The sequence below is a fragment of the Phyllostomus discolor genome, chromosome 3, assembly GCF_004126475.2.
Source record: "Phyllostomus discolor isolate MPI-MPIP mPhyDis1 chromosome 3, mPhyDis1.pri.v3, whole genome shotgun sequence".
NCBI classification, from domain to species: Eukaryota; Metazoa; Chordata; class Mammalia; order Chiroptera; family Phyllostomidae; genus Phyllostomus; species Phyllostomus discolor.
In genome coordinates, this window is record NC_040905.2 from 55,660,602 (window position 1) to 55,674,882 (window position 14,281).

General features: G+C 35.1%; 1 protein-coding gene across 5 annotated transcripts in view; it reads right to left on the minus strand.

The window, feature by feature from the left end:
* TMEM161B (transmembrane protein 161B) overlaps nucleotides 1-14,281 on the minus strand; it is a 74,443-nt gene that overhangs the window by 19,621 nt on the left and 40,541 nt on the right. For 4 of the 5 annotated variants that reach the window (XM_036020502.1, XM_028517333.2, XM_036020504.1 and 1 more), the window contains one exon: nucleotides 12,591-12,747. In XM_036020502.1, the coding sequence (XP_035876395.1) occupies nucleotides 12,591-12,747 (157 nt within the window). Of the gene's footprint in view, nucleotides 1-12,590; nucleotides 12,748-14,281 lie in introns of those variants that run through there. The other variant, XM_028517341.2, reaches the window with a different exon arrangement.

A 14,281-nucleotide genomic window follows, 5' to 3' on the forward strand; every position in this document is an offset into this window, starting at 1 on the left:
CAAAAACCTCCTAAAAAGAAAACAGACTTTTATTAGCATTAGATATATATGTCAGAATATAATCTCTTTTTAAGAGACAGGAGAAATAACTACACTGTGGTATCACCCCATTTGGAGTTACTCACTGACAACTGTGGTTAAATATATTTTGAGATCACTTATAGACTTCCTGTACTAGTTAAGATAGTAACATTTCTTGTTGAGCTATTTACCAAATTTATTTAATATCTATATAACACATTGTTTTGAAATAAGGAAACAAAATCTTTTTATGATATAATACCATAAATATACTTATTAACAGTAAGTTACTCACACACACACACACACACAAAAACTATACCTAAAGTATTGGGCTAGCCAAAATGTTAGTTTGATTTTAAAGTAAAAATAAAAGATACTTTTTATTTTCATCAATAACTTTATTGAACAGCATATTCACTGTTTTGTTCCATTACCTTCTGCCATCTTTCAGGCAACCACATAACTCCATCTTCCCAAAACTTAATTTTCTTTTTGAGAGAACTGTTCCAGGTGCCCTTTGTAGTATCTCAGCGAATTAAAAGTTTTTCCATTAAGAGGATTTTGTAAAGTCTGAAATAAACAGAAATCCAAAGGAGCACTGTATGGTGAATATGGCCAGAACTTCCCAGACACACTGTTAAGTTTTTGCCTGGTCATCAAAGAAACATGTGATCTTGTATTATCCTGATGGAGGATTATGTGTTTTCTGTTGACTAATTCTGGATGCTTTCCGTCGAGTGCTATTTTCAGTTGGCCTAACTGGGAGCAGTACTTGTTGAAAGTAATTGTTTGACTTTCCAAAAGGAGCTCTTAATATAGCACTCCCAATCAAACCATATGTACAACATCACCTCCTTTGGATGAAAACCAGCCTTTGGTGTGGTTGGTATAGGTTCATTTCACTTGCTCCATGACCTCTTCCATTCCACATTAAAGTATCCACTTCTCATCACCCGTCATGATGTTTTAAAAACGGAACAGTTTTCATTATGTTCAAGTAGAGAATCGTGTGTATAAATAGTCAAGGTTTTTTTTAAACATTGTGTTTTACCGATTATGCTATTGCAGTTGTCCCAATTCTTTATTTGTCCCCCTCCAACTAGTATCCCCCCAAGTCCCTCCGGCAATCTCCACACCATTGTTCATGTCTGTGGGTCATGCATATACATTATTTGGCTACTCTACTTCCTATATTTTACTTTACATCCCCATGGGTATTCTCTAACTACCGTACCTGTACTTCTGAATCCCCTCATCTCTTCACCCACGCTCCCACATCCCCTTCCCATCTGGCAACCATCAAAACGTTCTCCAAATCCATGATTCTATCTCTGTTCTTGTTTGCTTGGTTTGTTTTTAATTCAATTATTGATTGATATGTATTTTTTGCCATTTTATTATTCATAGTTTTGATCTTTTCCTTACGTAAGTTCCTTTAACATTTCATATAATAATGACTTGATGCCCTGCCTGGTGTGGCTCAGTGGATTGAGCACTGGCCAGCAAACTGAAAGATTGCATGTTCAATTCCTTGTCAGGGCACATGCCTGGGTTGTGGCCCAGGTCCCCAGTTGGAGGTGTGCAAGAGGCAGCCAACTGACCTGTCTCTCCCTCTCTCTGAAAAGAAATAAAAAAAATATTTTAAAAAATGACTTGGTGATGATGAATTCCTTTAGGGTTTTTCTTGTCTGGGAAGCACTTTATCTGCCCTTCCATTGTAAATGATAGTTTTGCTGGGTAGAGCAATCTTGGTTGTAGGTCCCTGCTCTTTGTGACTCTGAATGTTTCTTGCCAATCCTTTCTAGCCTACAAAGTTTCTTTTGAGAAATCACCTGACAGTCTTATGGGAAGTTCCCTGTAGATAACTGCTTTTCTCTTGCTGCTTTTAAGAGTATCTTTAATGTTTGGCATTCTAATTATGATGTGTCCTGGAGTGGGCTGCTTTGCATCCATCTTGTTTGGGACTGTCTGTGCTTTCTGAACTAGCACCTTTATTGCCTACACCAAATTAGTGAAGTTTTCTTTCACTACTTTTCCAAATACTTTTCAATTTCTTGCTTTCTCTTCTCCTTCTGGCAACTCTGAGGCAAATGTTGCAATGTTTGAAGTTGTCCCAGAGGCTACGTACACTATCCTCATTTTTTTATTCCTTTTTTATTCTTGTTGTTCTCAATGTTTTTTGCTTCATGTTCCAAATGATTGATGTGATTCTTGGATTCGTCCATTCTACTGTTGTTCTCCTGTAAATTGTTCTTTATTTCAATCAGTGTATCCTTCATTTCTGAATGGATCTTTTTATGCTGTTCAAGTCCTCACTAAGTTCCTTGAGCACCATTATAACCATTTTTCTCAACTCTGCATTTGACAGATTGCTTACCTCCATTTTGTTTAGCTTTTTCTGGAGTTTTCATGTTCTTTTATTTGGGCCATGTTTGTCTCCTCATTTTGGCAGCCCCTCTATGTTTGTTTCTATTTATTAGGTAGGGCTGCAATGACTCCATGTATAGGGAGTGTGGCCCAATGTAATAGGTATCCTGAAGGGTCAAGTGGCACAGCCTCCCCTATCACCCAAGCTGGGTACTAGAGGTGCACCCTTCGTGTGGGCTGTTTACACCCTCTTGTAGTTGAGCCCTTATTGCTGTTGGCAGGTCAATCAGAGGGATTTACCCAGGCCAGTCAGCTGCAAGGACTGGCTGTGACCACTGTCCACCATCCTCTGACCGCCATGGAGCACCAGCTGGCCAGGGGTAGGGTGGTGGTGCTCCAAAGTGGTCTGTAGCTGTCCATTGAATGTGCAGGCTCTGGAGTTTCCCAAATGGTGGAAGCCAAGGTCAGCCCCAACCTGTGTTCTGCCTGGGGTCACCCTGCTTGAGCTATAAAACAATCTGAGATGGCTGCTATGTATTCTGGGCTTAGAGATTCCCAGGCCAAGCCAAGCTCTGAATCTAGGCTGGCTGCTGCTAGTCCCAGGCCTGGGTCCATCTAGCAAGAGGTAAGGAGGCTGGGGACTTACTGATGCCTGCTGTTGCTTTTTTAAGGTTTTAGGAATTTGTGAAGCATGACCCAAGACCAGTCATTCATATGGAAAAACCATGGTTAACAGTTTGGGTAGGCCCTTAAACAGATTGGGAGAGAGTCTAAGGAGATCTCTAGGGTTGGGCAAATAATGTTAGCCAGGTTGATAGTCTCAAATATGGCACCTGCCTGCTAGCTCTGTAGCTCTGTGGAGAAGGGCTCAGAAAAGGGATAATAGCCCCCATCTGCCTTTTGTCTGGGAGAAAGCTGTGCCCCAGCTCTTGCCTTGATTCCAGACACTTCAGTTCCTCTCTATATGCCACTGGTGCCTTTCAAGCTCCCACCCAGGTGCTGGAGCTTAGAGGGAGTTAGACTGAGTAAGCCCATATATGGGTTCTTTAAAGGGAATTGCTTAGGACTCCAGAAGTTTCTCCCACCAACTCAATCCCCACTTGTTTCTGCAGCCAAAAGTTATGGGGACTTATTTTCCTGGCACTGGAACCCTGGGCTGGGGGTCCTATGTGGGGCTGGAATTCCTTGCTTCCAAGATATCCCTCCTGAATTTCTATCCACCACATGTGGGTGTGGTACTAGCCTGTTCTGCATCTCCTTATCCCTGCCTCTCCAAACAGTCTGGATGGATGTGGTTTCTTTGATTCTGTAGTTGTCAGCCTTCCATTCAACTCAATTTCTGATGGCTCTGAGTGATGGGTGTTCTATAGTTTAGTTACAATTTTGATATTTTTGTGCAAGAAGATGAAAGATGAGCTGTGTTTACCTATGCTGCCATCTTGACTGTAAGTCTTAAGAAGAGTTTTTTTTTTTTGCTTAACTTAGGTGGAACACAAACATCAATGCAATTAACATAACCAAAGTGGTAAAAATAATTTTCAACACTTGATTTGGATATTTTGAGAATGTCAGCTATCTTTCACATGGTATAATATTGATTGTTATCAATTACTGTCTCAATTTGATCACTATCAACTTCAACGGGTCTACCCAACTGTGGAGCATCATCCAGCAAGAAATCTCTAACTGGTAACTTCACATACCATCTTTGACACGTTCAATTAGTCACAGCACATTCTCCATACACTGCACAAATCATTTTTTGCATTTCAGTTGGGTTTTTACCCCTTGAAATAATAAAGCATAATCTGCTGAAAAAGTTGCATATTTTCTTCCATCTTCAATATTAAAATAGCTATACAAAAACTCACCAATTTTGATATTTTTTTGAGTACACGCTGATATGACAGCTGTCATAATACAATCTAACAAAATGGTTTTAAATGAAGCTAAAGATGACACCACTAGAGCCATCTTATGGAAAAAAAAAAGAACAAACTTTTTGGCCAACCCAATACTAGAGGAGTGTATCTAAAACAAAGTTTCTCTAAGAGCTATTTTATTTGAATATGTTTGTTCATAAATTGTCCACAATTTCCAAGTAAATCAGACAGATTTATTTTTCCCTTTTATATATAAATACAACCTGATAATGTGAATAAAATTTGATAAAATAAGGCTTCTATATTTTAAGGCTTCTTCAGATGTATAACAAAAAAACACTAGGTAAAACTACAGCATTCATTTATACTTATGCCTTTGTCGAAAAAATAGGCAAGTACCTTCACTATGGGTAAAGTTCCCCACTTTATCCCTCTGTTATTATTTTCATAGATCATTCTGTAGACTTTCACAAAGAATATTATTTAGTAAATATTCAAAATTTCATATGCAAAGTCATTTTCTTTTTATTTAATAATTCCCCCTCTATTACCTTGTTAGTCCTGGATGAACAGACAACCTACTTTAAGTGATAACTTATTTTGCTTTATGTTACAAAATCTCAATTCTTAAATAGAATGTTAGTGGTAAGATAAATTTTTTCCTGCTACATGGCCAATCAATTTACTTACTTGCTTATTTATTTATTTCCTCACCCAATAACATGCTTTTTGGTTTTAAAAGAGAGGGAAAAGGAGGGAGAAAGAGAGAGAAACATCTATGTGAGAAAGAAACACTGATTAGTTGCCTTTGGTATGTGCCCCGACCAAGGACCAAACCCATAACTTAGGCATGTACCCTGACCAGGAATCAAACCTGTGACACCCACCTAACTGAGCCACACTGGCCATGGGCTACATGGTTGAGTGTTTTAAAGTTCTAATTTAATATCAACACTTTCTGCAACTGGTATCTGGCCATAATTTATAGATGCAAATACAAAAAATACAGTAAGAAAGAAAAATCATGGACAGTTAGAAAGATTACTCAGTGGGAAGTATTTTAAATATATTTATCTTTGAGGTGAAAATAAGAGCTTTCAGATGATCAACACGCTCAATATTTAGTTCTAAAATAGTAAATTCCTCTCAAATCTAAAATAATATAAATAATACTTATCAAGACACTAATCTGTTTTAACTTAGTATTTACATTGCTTTAAAGACCCTATTCTTGTATTGAGAAAAAGCCTTCTATAACATAACATTTTGAAATTCAAGATATTTTATCAATGTGTTTTTAAAAAGGGAAGAAATAAAACAGGATTATGTTCTGAGAAATATTTTGATGCTCACAGACAAATCTAATAGTCTCCTAAAGAATAAACACAGAAGTTTTCAAAATGTCACAAAATTTATAATTATCTATTAAAACAGATTACCTTTAAACTCAACTAAGTGATTTTCATGTAAACTGAAAGTTTTTCTACACTATTAAAGGTTATAGTCTAGTTTTTGCTATCACTAAGAATTTAAAAAAAAAAAAAACCTGTTCTGATGGTTAAACCTTCCATATCTATTTTCCCATAAGAAAAGGTAACTAAAATACCCAAAATACATTACACTATGCAGTCTCTCTGCAAACAAACCTAGAAACTATACCAAGAATCTGCTACAGGGCATATATTGAAAACTAATAATAGGAATATCAATCCTTATGACCTATCAAAGTAAAATCCTTTTAAAAAACAATCTAATCGTCTTCGAATGTTAAATAACAACTGAAACCAACTGGGATCATTTCTAACTGAAATATTTTTCATATTTGGAGATAAAGGTTTAATTAGTGTATTTTAGTTAAAAAGAAAAGAAACAGAACCTAAGATTTTCTCAACTATAATCTAAAAACTACTATGCACATGTAAAACCCATCCCACAAGAAGCTTATAGCCAGCAAGCCTAAACTTAGTCAGATGTGGAAGGGAATAACAGCCAAAGATTTTTGAAAGCATAATAAATACATAGCCTTTATTTAAAAATAAAAGCAAGCAAACAACAACAATAAAAACCCTATTATCTAATTTCCTGGATTAAACTAAAACAAAACAATAAAGGTAATCCTTAAATTTTCAGATTCAGAAGGAAAATGATTACTACCAACCTAAAAAAAAAGCCACACTTCATTATAAATAAATAAACAGAATCCTAATCCTATCTTCCAAGTAAGTTCTCTATATAATGCTAGGTTTCTGACCTGAAAGATGAACCAATTTGGGAGCATTAATTTCAAAGTGCCCACAAATTTTTATAAAAGATACAAAGCTTTGACACCACATGTTATGCACAAATTTTAAAGACAAAACAAGTACCTTGGCTCAGGTTCAATAGCTTTGACTGTTTCTTTCTCACTGGGAGACTTGATGCCTTGTGCAGCTTACTTCAATATTCAGTGTTTTGTTTTTCTTATTAATCTAAAGCAAAATATTTTTCTAAAGTAAAGTATAGAATAATTTAGAATCTTTTAAGGAATTTAGAAAAGGTGACTTAAATCTGCTCTAGTTGTATATTTCCTTCAGCAAACCAGACCGCATTTAAATTATAGACTTTTAATTCACAAATCTGCATATAGAACTGAATATTTAACACAGAAAACCTTAGAATTTATTTCAGTTTAAATCATGCACAAACTTTTGCTTTGTATAAAATTTGCATGTAGGGAAACCAAAGCAAATTAAAATTTTAAAACACAGCCTTAAAAACTTACATAATAGGGTTTTGTACCTTAAACCATCCACATTGTAAAGTACAAGCACTGTGGAAATGTGACTAATGATCCAGTCCTTTAACCAAATATAATAGGACTACTGAGAAGCTTTATCACTTTGTAGAATAGTTTTCTTCTCACTTAAGTTCACATAATTGATTCAATATTACTCTGTGATACAGCTTATTCATAAGAAAAGGGTCTTTAAAAAACTAAATGTAGAGTATTTTAATTTTTAAAAGTTCTACTTCCAACAAAAAATGTTTTCTTCAAAATCCACATTAACCCTTTCGCTTTTCCTTTATCATAAATTTAAAAACTATGCTTCATCACTGTAATATAGGTAGCACTTCTTCATGCACCATCATACAAAAAAGACAGTTACTACAACTGCTCCATTGTCACTGTAAGACTTTCTTTACTCTGTACCTTCCCAATACTATGAACTTGGCATAAATAGAATTGGAACATAAAGGCTTGGTCAAATAGATGGTTAGAATTACAAATGGGTAGGAAAGTATTAGCTAGGGTTTAGGAGTAAGATTGCAAGCAGGTGTCATAGCTGAGATGCCTGTATAAACTCAGTTGAGGCAAAAACCAGGGCTGATGACAAGAGGTGCTTGCTGTTTTATGTTCCAGGATTCAAGATTTAAGTGCTACACATTTTTAAAAAGTCATTCTCATGATTTTAGAACTTTCAAGATTCTGTAGAAATTGTAATTGTTGTTTCAAATAAGTATGTCAAATAAAATTAATGGGAGGATAACCATGGGAAAAAAACATTTTCTTCCTCACTTTTAAGTGGACCAAGTTATATGTGTCTCATTTGGGGACCACTGTAACAAAGGACATTTCAACAGTAACAACCACAGAGAACTTCTGATTCTCAAGAATTTAATATTCTTATTCGATGTCTGTGCGACTCTGCAATTAAGTAGAGTTATTGTCCTACATAATCAATGGAGACATGTGTTGGACTAGTAAGTAGGCACATACAATAAGAAAGTAAAGAGAAGCCAGACACAGGTCACTGTAGCCTGACTGTTCGTAGGTATACCGGATATGTTATAATGAGATAAAAGGTAGGCTATAAACAGATGATTCCTTGGAATTAATCTGGGTATCTAGCATTTACTACTTTCCTGCATGCTGTTGATGGAAGGAGGTCACTTTCTCGCATGGTACAACCTCAAAGAAAATCACATACCCAAGCATAGACACAATTCTACTTTTCTTCTACATAAGCCCGTTTGTTAGAGGGTCAAAGTTGGCAGAAAATAGCTTGGATTCTAAAGCCCTTCAGCCCTTTCTGTCTTCCATGGGATGGACTGACAGCTACTAGATTCTTGCAGGGATGCTGTTTGGTGCCTTTCACAAGTACACTACTTAAGTAACTAAGCAGAGCCAGTTTAGTGCTGAAGATTGTGCGGGGCCTTTGCTCTCATGTTACCAGGCATTACTCAGTAAAATGAAAGATGAAATTTATTCACACAATGATTGGAGTAGCAATTAAGTACATTTTTCTAATTTCTCTGGTAAGTAGGTTAATTATTTAAGGGTATGTTATATAAAAATGAATATCAAGAATATGCATTTCTATATAAATATCATATAGTATTTTAATATGTCTATAAACCATGAAGAAATGAAGCAAAGATAAGAATAAGCCATAATAAACAATATTTCAGAACATAAGAAGTCAAAGTATAAAAAATTAATATGACACGATACTAATTATGAAGTTAAAATATTTGTAGTGTGGTTCACATGACTTGATATCTAGAGATGGGTCTTTTATTCTGACTAAATGGTATTTTCACATATTTAATACTACAGAGTTAAATAGTAATATTTTAAATGCTTGAATTTAACTTGCTCTTGAAATCAGTACAACAATGGATGTTTCTCTACTGGCACACATGATCAGTATGTCTACCCAGTACAATATATACTCTATAAAAGATGTTGATTCTTAAGGCTTTGCTCCAGCTCTTCTGGTCTAAATTATACCTAGATCAATCCAAAAGAGTCAATAGAGAAATAGCACAGTAGTGTTGAATGTCAAATCATATCACATAATTTAAATAAAATCCTCTTATAGCTTTAAAACTGGTTTAGCAGTCTCTGGTTGAATATAAAAGATGTAAGATGTGCATTTACACTGCTTCCTCATTACATTTGACTAAATAAACCACACAGAAAGGAAAGTAAAAATCCCCAAAAACAAAGAATAGAAAAAGAAGTAACAGTAGAAAAGGTATTTCAACAAAATTTGGATGACACTAGGTAGATGGACAGCCGTAACTGATTGAGGTTTCAGCTTTCTTTGCGATGCGGGGTCTATAACAGGAGGAACCCAGCAGAAACACAATTCATTCATAACATACCCTGGAAGTCAGGAATTGGAGACAGTGGGTACCTCTGAAGGCAGGGTTACAGAATGGATGAAAACAGAATGACTGGCTGAATATCTATATGAGTAGTAATCAGACTTCCCAGATCTTCTGTTTTGCCTCATCATATAGTTTAGGAGATGGTCCTTCTCCAACTCTGGCAGAAACCAGCAGAATTAACGTTACACCAGAGAAGACTGAGCTTGGGAGTACTAGCTAAAACTCAGGGTGAAAATGAAGAGCTGAAAACAAGAGGGTGGGGGGACAGGATTATTGGTACACGAACTAACTCACATTTAAATTACTGCCTGCATGCTGAATACTGAGTCTCTTCTTCCCCAATCAACTCCTACAACACTGGCTGTCAGGCTCATACCCAACTGATGAAAAAATAAACAATTTTTCTGTGGAGAAGATGATAGGCTCAACAACCTGCAGACAATGACATTTAGAGGTTCCTCCAAGAATGCTGCCAAGTCTATCTATACTCATCACCCAGTAAAAGACCTGCTAATCAATAAGCTCTAGTCACTTGCACAAAACTTCCAATTTTTTCATACTGCATTCTTGAACATAAACAGATACTTAAAAATCATGAGAAACTTGAGTACAATCTTTAACATGACTGTGATTAAAACAAAAACGGGGGAAGGGGGATTCAGAATAAACAATGCAAGGTTTAAATTAAAATGTAAAAGATACTAGTATCCTTAGAAATAAAAAGTGTATACATCCATGGCACATAAATACTATAAAAATGGAATATTCAGATAAAAAGTTTAAAAATTAAAAAACAGCAGTTGATACAAAAATTGCAACAGAAGGGGGTTAAAAGAGAAAATTAAGAGAAAAAACAATATAGATAAAATAAATGGGAAAGGGGAGATAAAAAAATTAAAAACTCATTCAAAGAAATCAAACATCTCACTAACACGAGTTTCTGAAAAAGAGAGACAACAGAACCTTACCAAAGAGACAATACAAACCTATGGATAAAAATACCAGATTGAGCACATATGCTTACTTTGGTTCTCTCCCCAATCCACACCAAAATGACTGTAAAAGAATGATTCAAAGTAAATAAATACAGTGAATGAAAGAAAAAGAGCAATTAAATTGTGGAGGCTAGAAAGCAGGTAAATAAGTGGTAACTGACTAAACAGAATGAGGAAGCTTAATCAGAAAGCCAAGTGCAATCTGATTTTATTGAAGAATTCCAAAATGAATAAAGAACTGGTCAGATTGGAGTGAAAGTGTGAGTGTGTGTGTCAGTGGTGGTATTAGGAAAAAAGCACTACTAAAATTTTTTTTAAGTAACCATCTAAAACTTTCCCTGCATGAAAGAATTCATGCTTTGGAGGGAGTGAAAAGGAGGATCTCTGGCCTATCCAGATGATTCAACAACTTGCCTCATCACCTGCTCTGAGCTTCCAGTCTTTAAGTGCCTCACACTTACATATGAACAGGCAAATATCACTAGATCTCTCTAAGAGAAGTCTTTAACATGAGAGACAGCAACCAAACCAAACAACATAGAAGAAAAAGATACATGGCATAAAGAAAACGTTTACAAAATTTACTAGTATCTCAAATATATGCAAAACAAGGTAATCATAAAACAAGTAGGATTCCATAAAGGTAAGAGGAGAAAAGACAGAAATAAGAGCTCTTAAAAATTAGCAGAAGTCAAAAACTCAACTAAGGGACTGGGGAAGGTTGAGAAAATCTCTCAGAAAAATCTCTCAGATGCTTTTGAACATATTGGAGCAATTTATATACCCAGAAGAGTTTGAGGCTGAACTAATGGTATGTACAAATGCAATAACAATGCAAATGAAAAATTAAGACAAGTATTTATCGGTGAATAGAGTCTATAAGATCATAACATAAACACTAAATATTCTTATAAATGACATTAATGTACTTGGAAGAAGACATGAATAAGAAATAATCAATGGTAAGTGACAACCCAGGGGCATGTGCAATGTTCTCATTTCCAGAAGAAATAACAATAGTTAAAGCCTAAAACTGAAATCAAGCAGTGGTTTTGCATACATATGGAAATACAGATGTGAACATCGAAAAGGGGAGAAGCTGCCTCTAGAGAGGTGGAAATACAGGAGAGAATGTTTAATTTTAATAAAAATAATAAAAAAGAAACTAAAGCTACTACCCAGGAGCAAAGAAAATGAGTTTCCATATTTAAAAGCTAAACCTAAAACTGAGCACAATTAATGACGAAACTTCAGAGCACCAACGGGATAAAAAAAAGCTTCTAGAGGGTATGAGGGTGACGACAGCATATGCCAATTGCAAGACAGCATCCGATCTATCATCTTCAAAACTCTGAGGAAAAACTATTTCTTTGAAATCATGCTGAGCCAAACTATCAACTGACTATGGGGCGGGGAAGTGGGCAGGAAATAAGGTAATTTCAGGTGTGTAAAATGTTTTTTAAAAGTGTCCCCCTTTCTAAGGACACTATAGAAGAATACACTCTGCTAAAAGGGGAGTAGACGAAGACGAGATGATGTGATCCAAAAAAAGGCACAAGGAATTCTTAGGAAGACAGTGAAGAAAATTCCAGGATTAACATATGTAGGAAGTTTAGAGAACTGAGGGTTATATGTTTCGGAATATCCTCTATAGAAGGTATTTCCATGGGAAAACAAAATAGAAACATTGTATATGAACTACTGAGGCATAGAAATCTAAGAATGAGAATAAAAAATTGAGGACGGAAATAACACACTACAGCGCTTAGCTATAAATATTTTCATAGATGTAACTAAAACCAATGACTGATTTAATTTTAAAAAGTCTCTTTACTGTCTTGAAATAGAAAAAGAGAAGGAGCAATATCTAAAATTAAATACATTATCACATAACATTTAAACACATGGAAGAAATTCTAATAAGGTAGAAGTGGCACAACATGAGACTCAGGAAGGGAAAGGCAGACAGCTGGCTTCTTTCCTTGCATTCCAGTTTTTAAACTATCTCCACTTTGAAATTTTTTCAATTAAATCAAGTGGATTTCAATGAAGAAAAATTCTCTAATGATTTAAAATATTTTTCAAATCAGAAATGAGGTTTAATGGTGGTATCTGTGAAATGAAAAACAAACTCATAAATTAACATTAATAATGTTTTGAAGGATACATTGCAAAAGACAAAACAAGCAGGCACCAGACTAAGCTGATATTCATTTCCTGTGTGGGCTTCATAAAATTGTAGTAGACTTCAGTGACTAGATACACAACTGTAGCAGCCACTGTGAAATCCACCAGCCACTGGTATTCTGGAAAGTAATGCAATGCTGAAAAATAAAGGTTAAAAACAAAGTTTACTTAAACTTTCATGAACAGCCTAGAACACTTAACTGTAACTATAAACATGCTAGACATTATCCTATTTGGTGATTTGCAATGCAAGGATTACAAATACAAGAATCTAAAAATGCCAAAAACAGATCAAGAATGTTGGCACTTAAAACTAAATTCTAATACTACATAAATTAAGTAATTAAAATAATCTCAAAATGATCACCAATAATTAAATTGTTGTTAAAATACATGATTGCAAAATAAGCTGGTATTTTCTTTTTTTTAAAAAAGATTTTATTTATTTATTTTTAGAGTGGGAAGGGAGGGAGATAGAGAGATAGAGAGAGAGAGAGGGAGAGAGGGAGAGAGAGAGGGAGAGAGAGAGAGAGAGAGAGAGAGAGAGAAACATCAATGTGCGGTTGCTGGGGGTTATAGCCTGCAACCCAGGCATGTACCCTGGCTGGGAATCGAACCTGTGACACTTTGGTTCACAGCCCATGCTCAATCCACTGAGCTACACCAGCCAGGGCTTGAGCTGGTATCTTCTTAGTGGATTAGCTATTTTTTACAGAAATTATATATCAAGTTTTTTTTAAAGAATCTGAGCTATACTTCAGAACAGTGAGTTTCAATTTTTTTAATCTCATTTTACTTAAACTAATTAATAAAATTCTGTGGCACGCCAAATAATGTATCTTTTGCCCATTTAACAAAACAAAACAAAACAAAACAAGGATGATTTTGATTCATCCACACCGGATGGCTACTGTTGTATAAGCGTTGTCATTTTTTAAAATTTGACAATCGAAGGGAAAAGAAAGAGGTCAGTGCCCCTGACTAAGTAGTCAGATACTGCATGCTTTAAAAATTCTTGTGGCACACTGGTTGAAAATTGCTGCTGTAGAATACAACCTAATGGAGAATACAACCAGCTTTACTTATAGTCATTTCTGTGAAGAAGGCTAAACTTTGTACAGTTGTTAACTGCTCTAATGGAAGGTTAGTAATTTTGAGTTACTGCAGATTAAAATACTAAATTAAATAAACCTATTCTTTAATAAATGATCTGCTCCTGTAAGAAAAGCTGATGAAATACCTGTCTACTTCCCAAAAAATGCATACTCTTTCAACAAACTATTTCATTTGTAAGGGTTCACATTAAATTAGCCTTCTCTGAAAATAAATATGGTTCCATCTTTCTTTCCATTTCAGATATTCTGGTTTACTTCTGCCAGAGTGCAGTTCAAAATATCAACATCATTTCTAGAAAGCTTCCTAAAAAGGTGGAAATAAATCACATCATAAACATTAATTTGTATGTTCTCACGGGCACATAATAAAACAATCTACATTGCTTTGGAAAAAATTTTACTTGTAAAATGTAATACTTGATGCTATACTAAAATCACACTAAAAAGTGTTTTTAAAATACCAAAGTAAGACTTACTTAAAATATCAAAACAAATTAACTGAACTTACATCATCTCTATGATGTGGACAGCAAAAATTACACATTTTTTTATGACT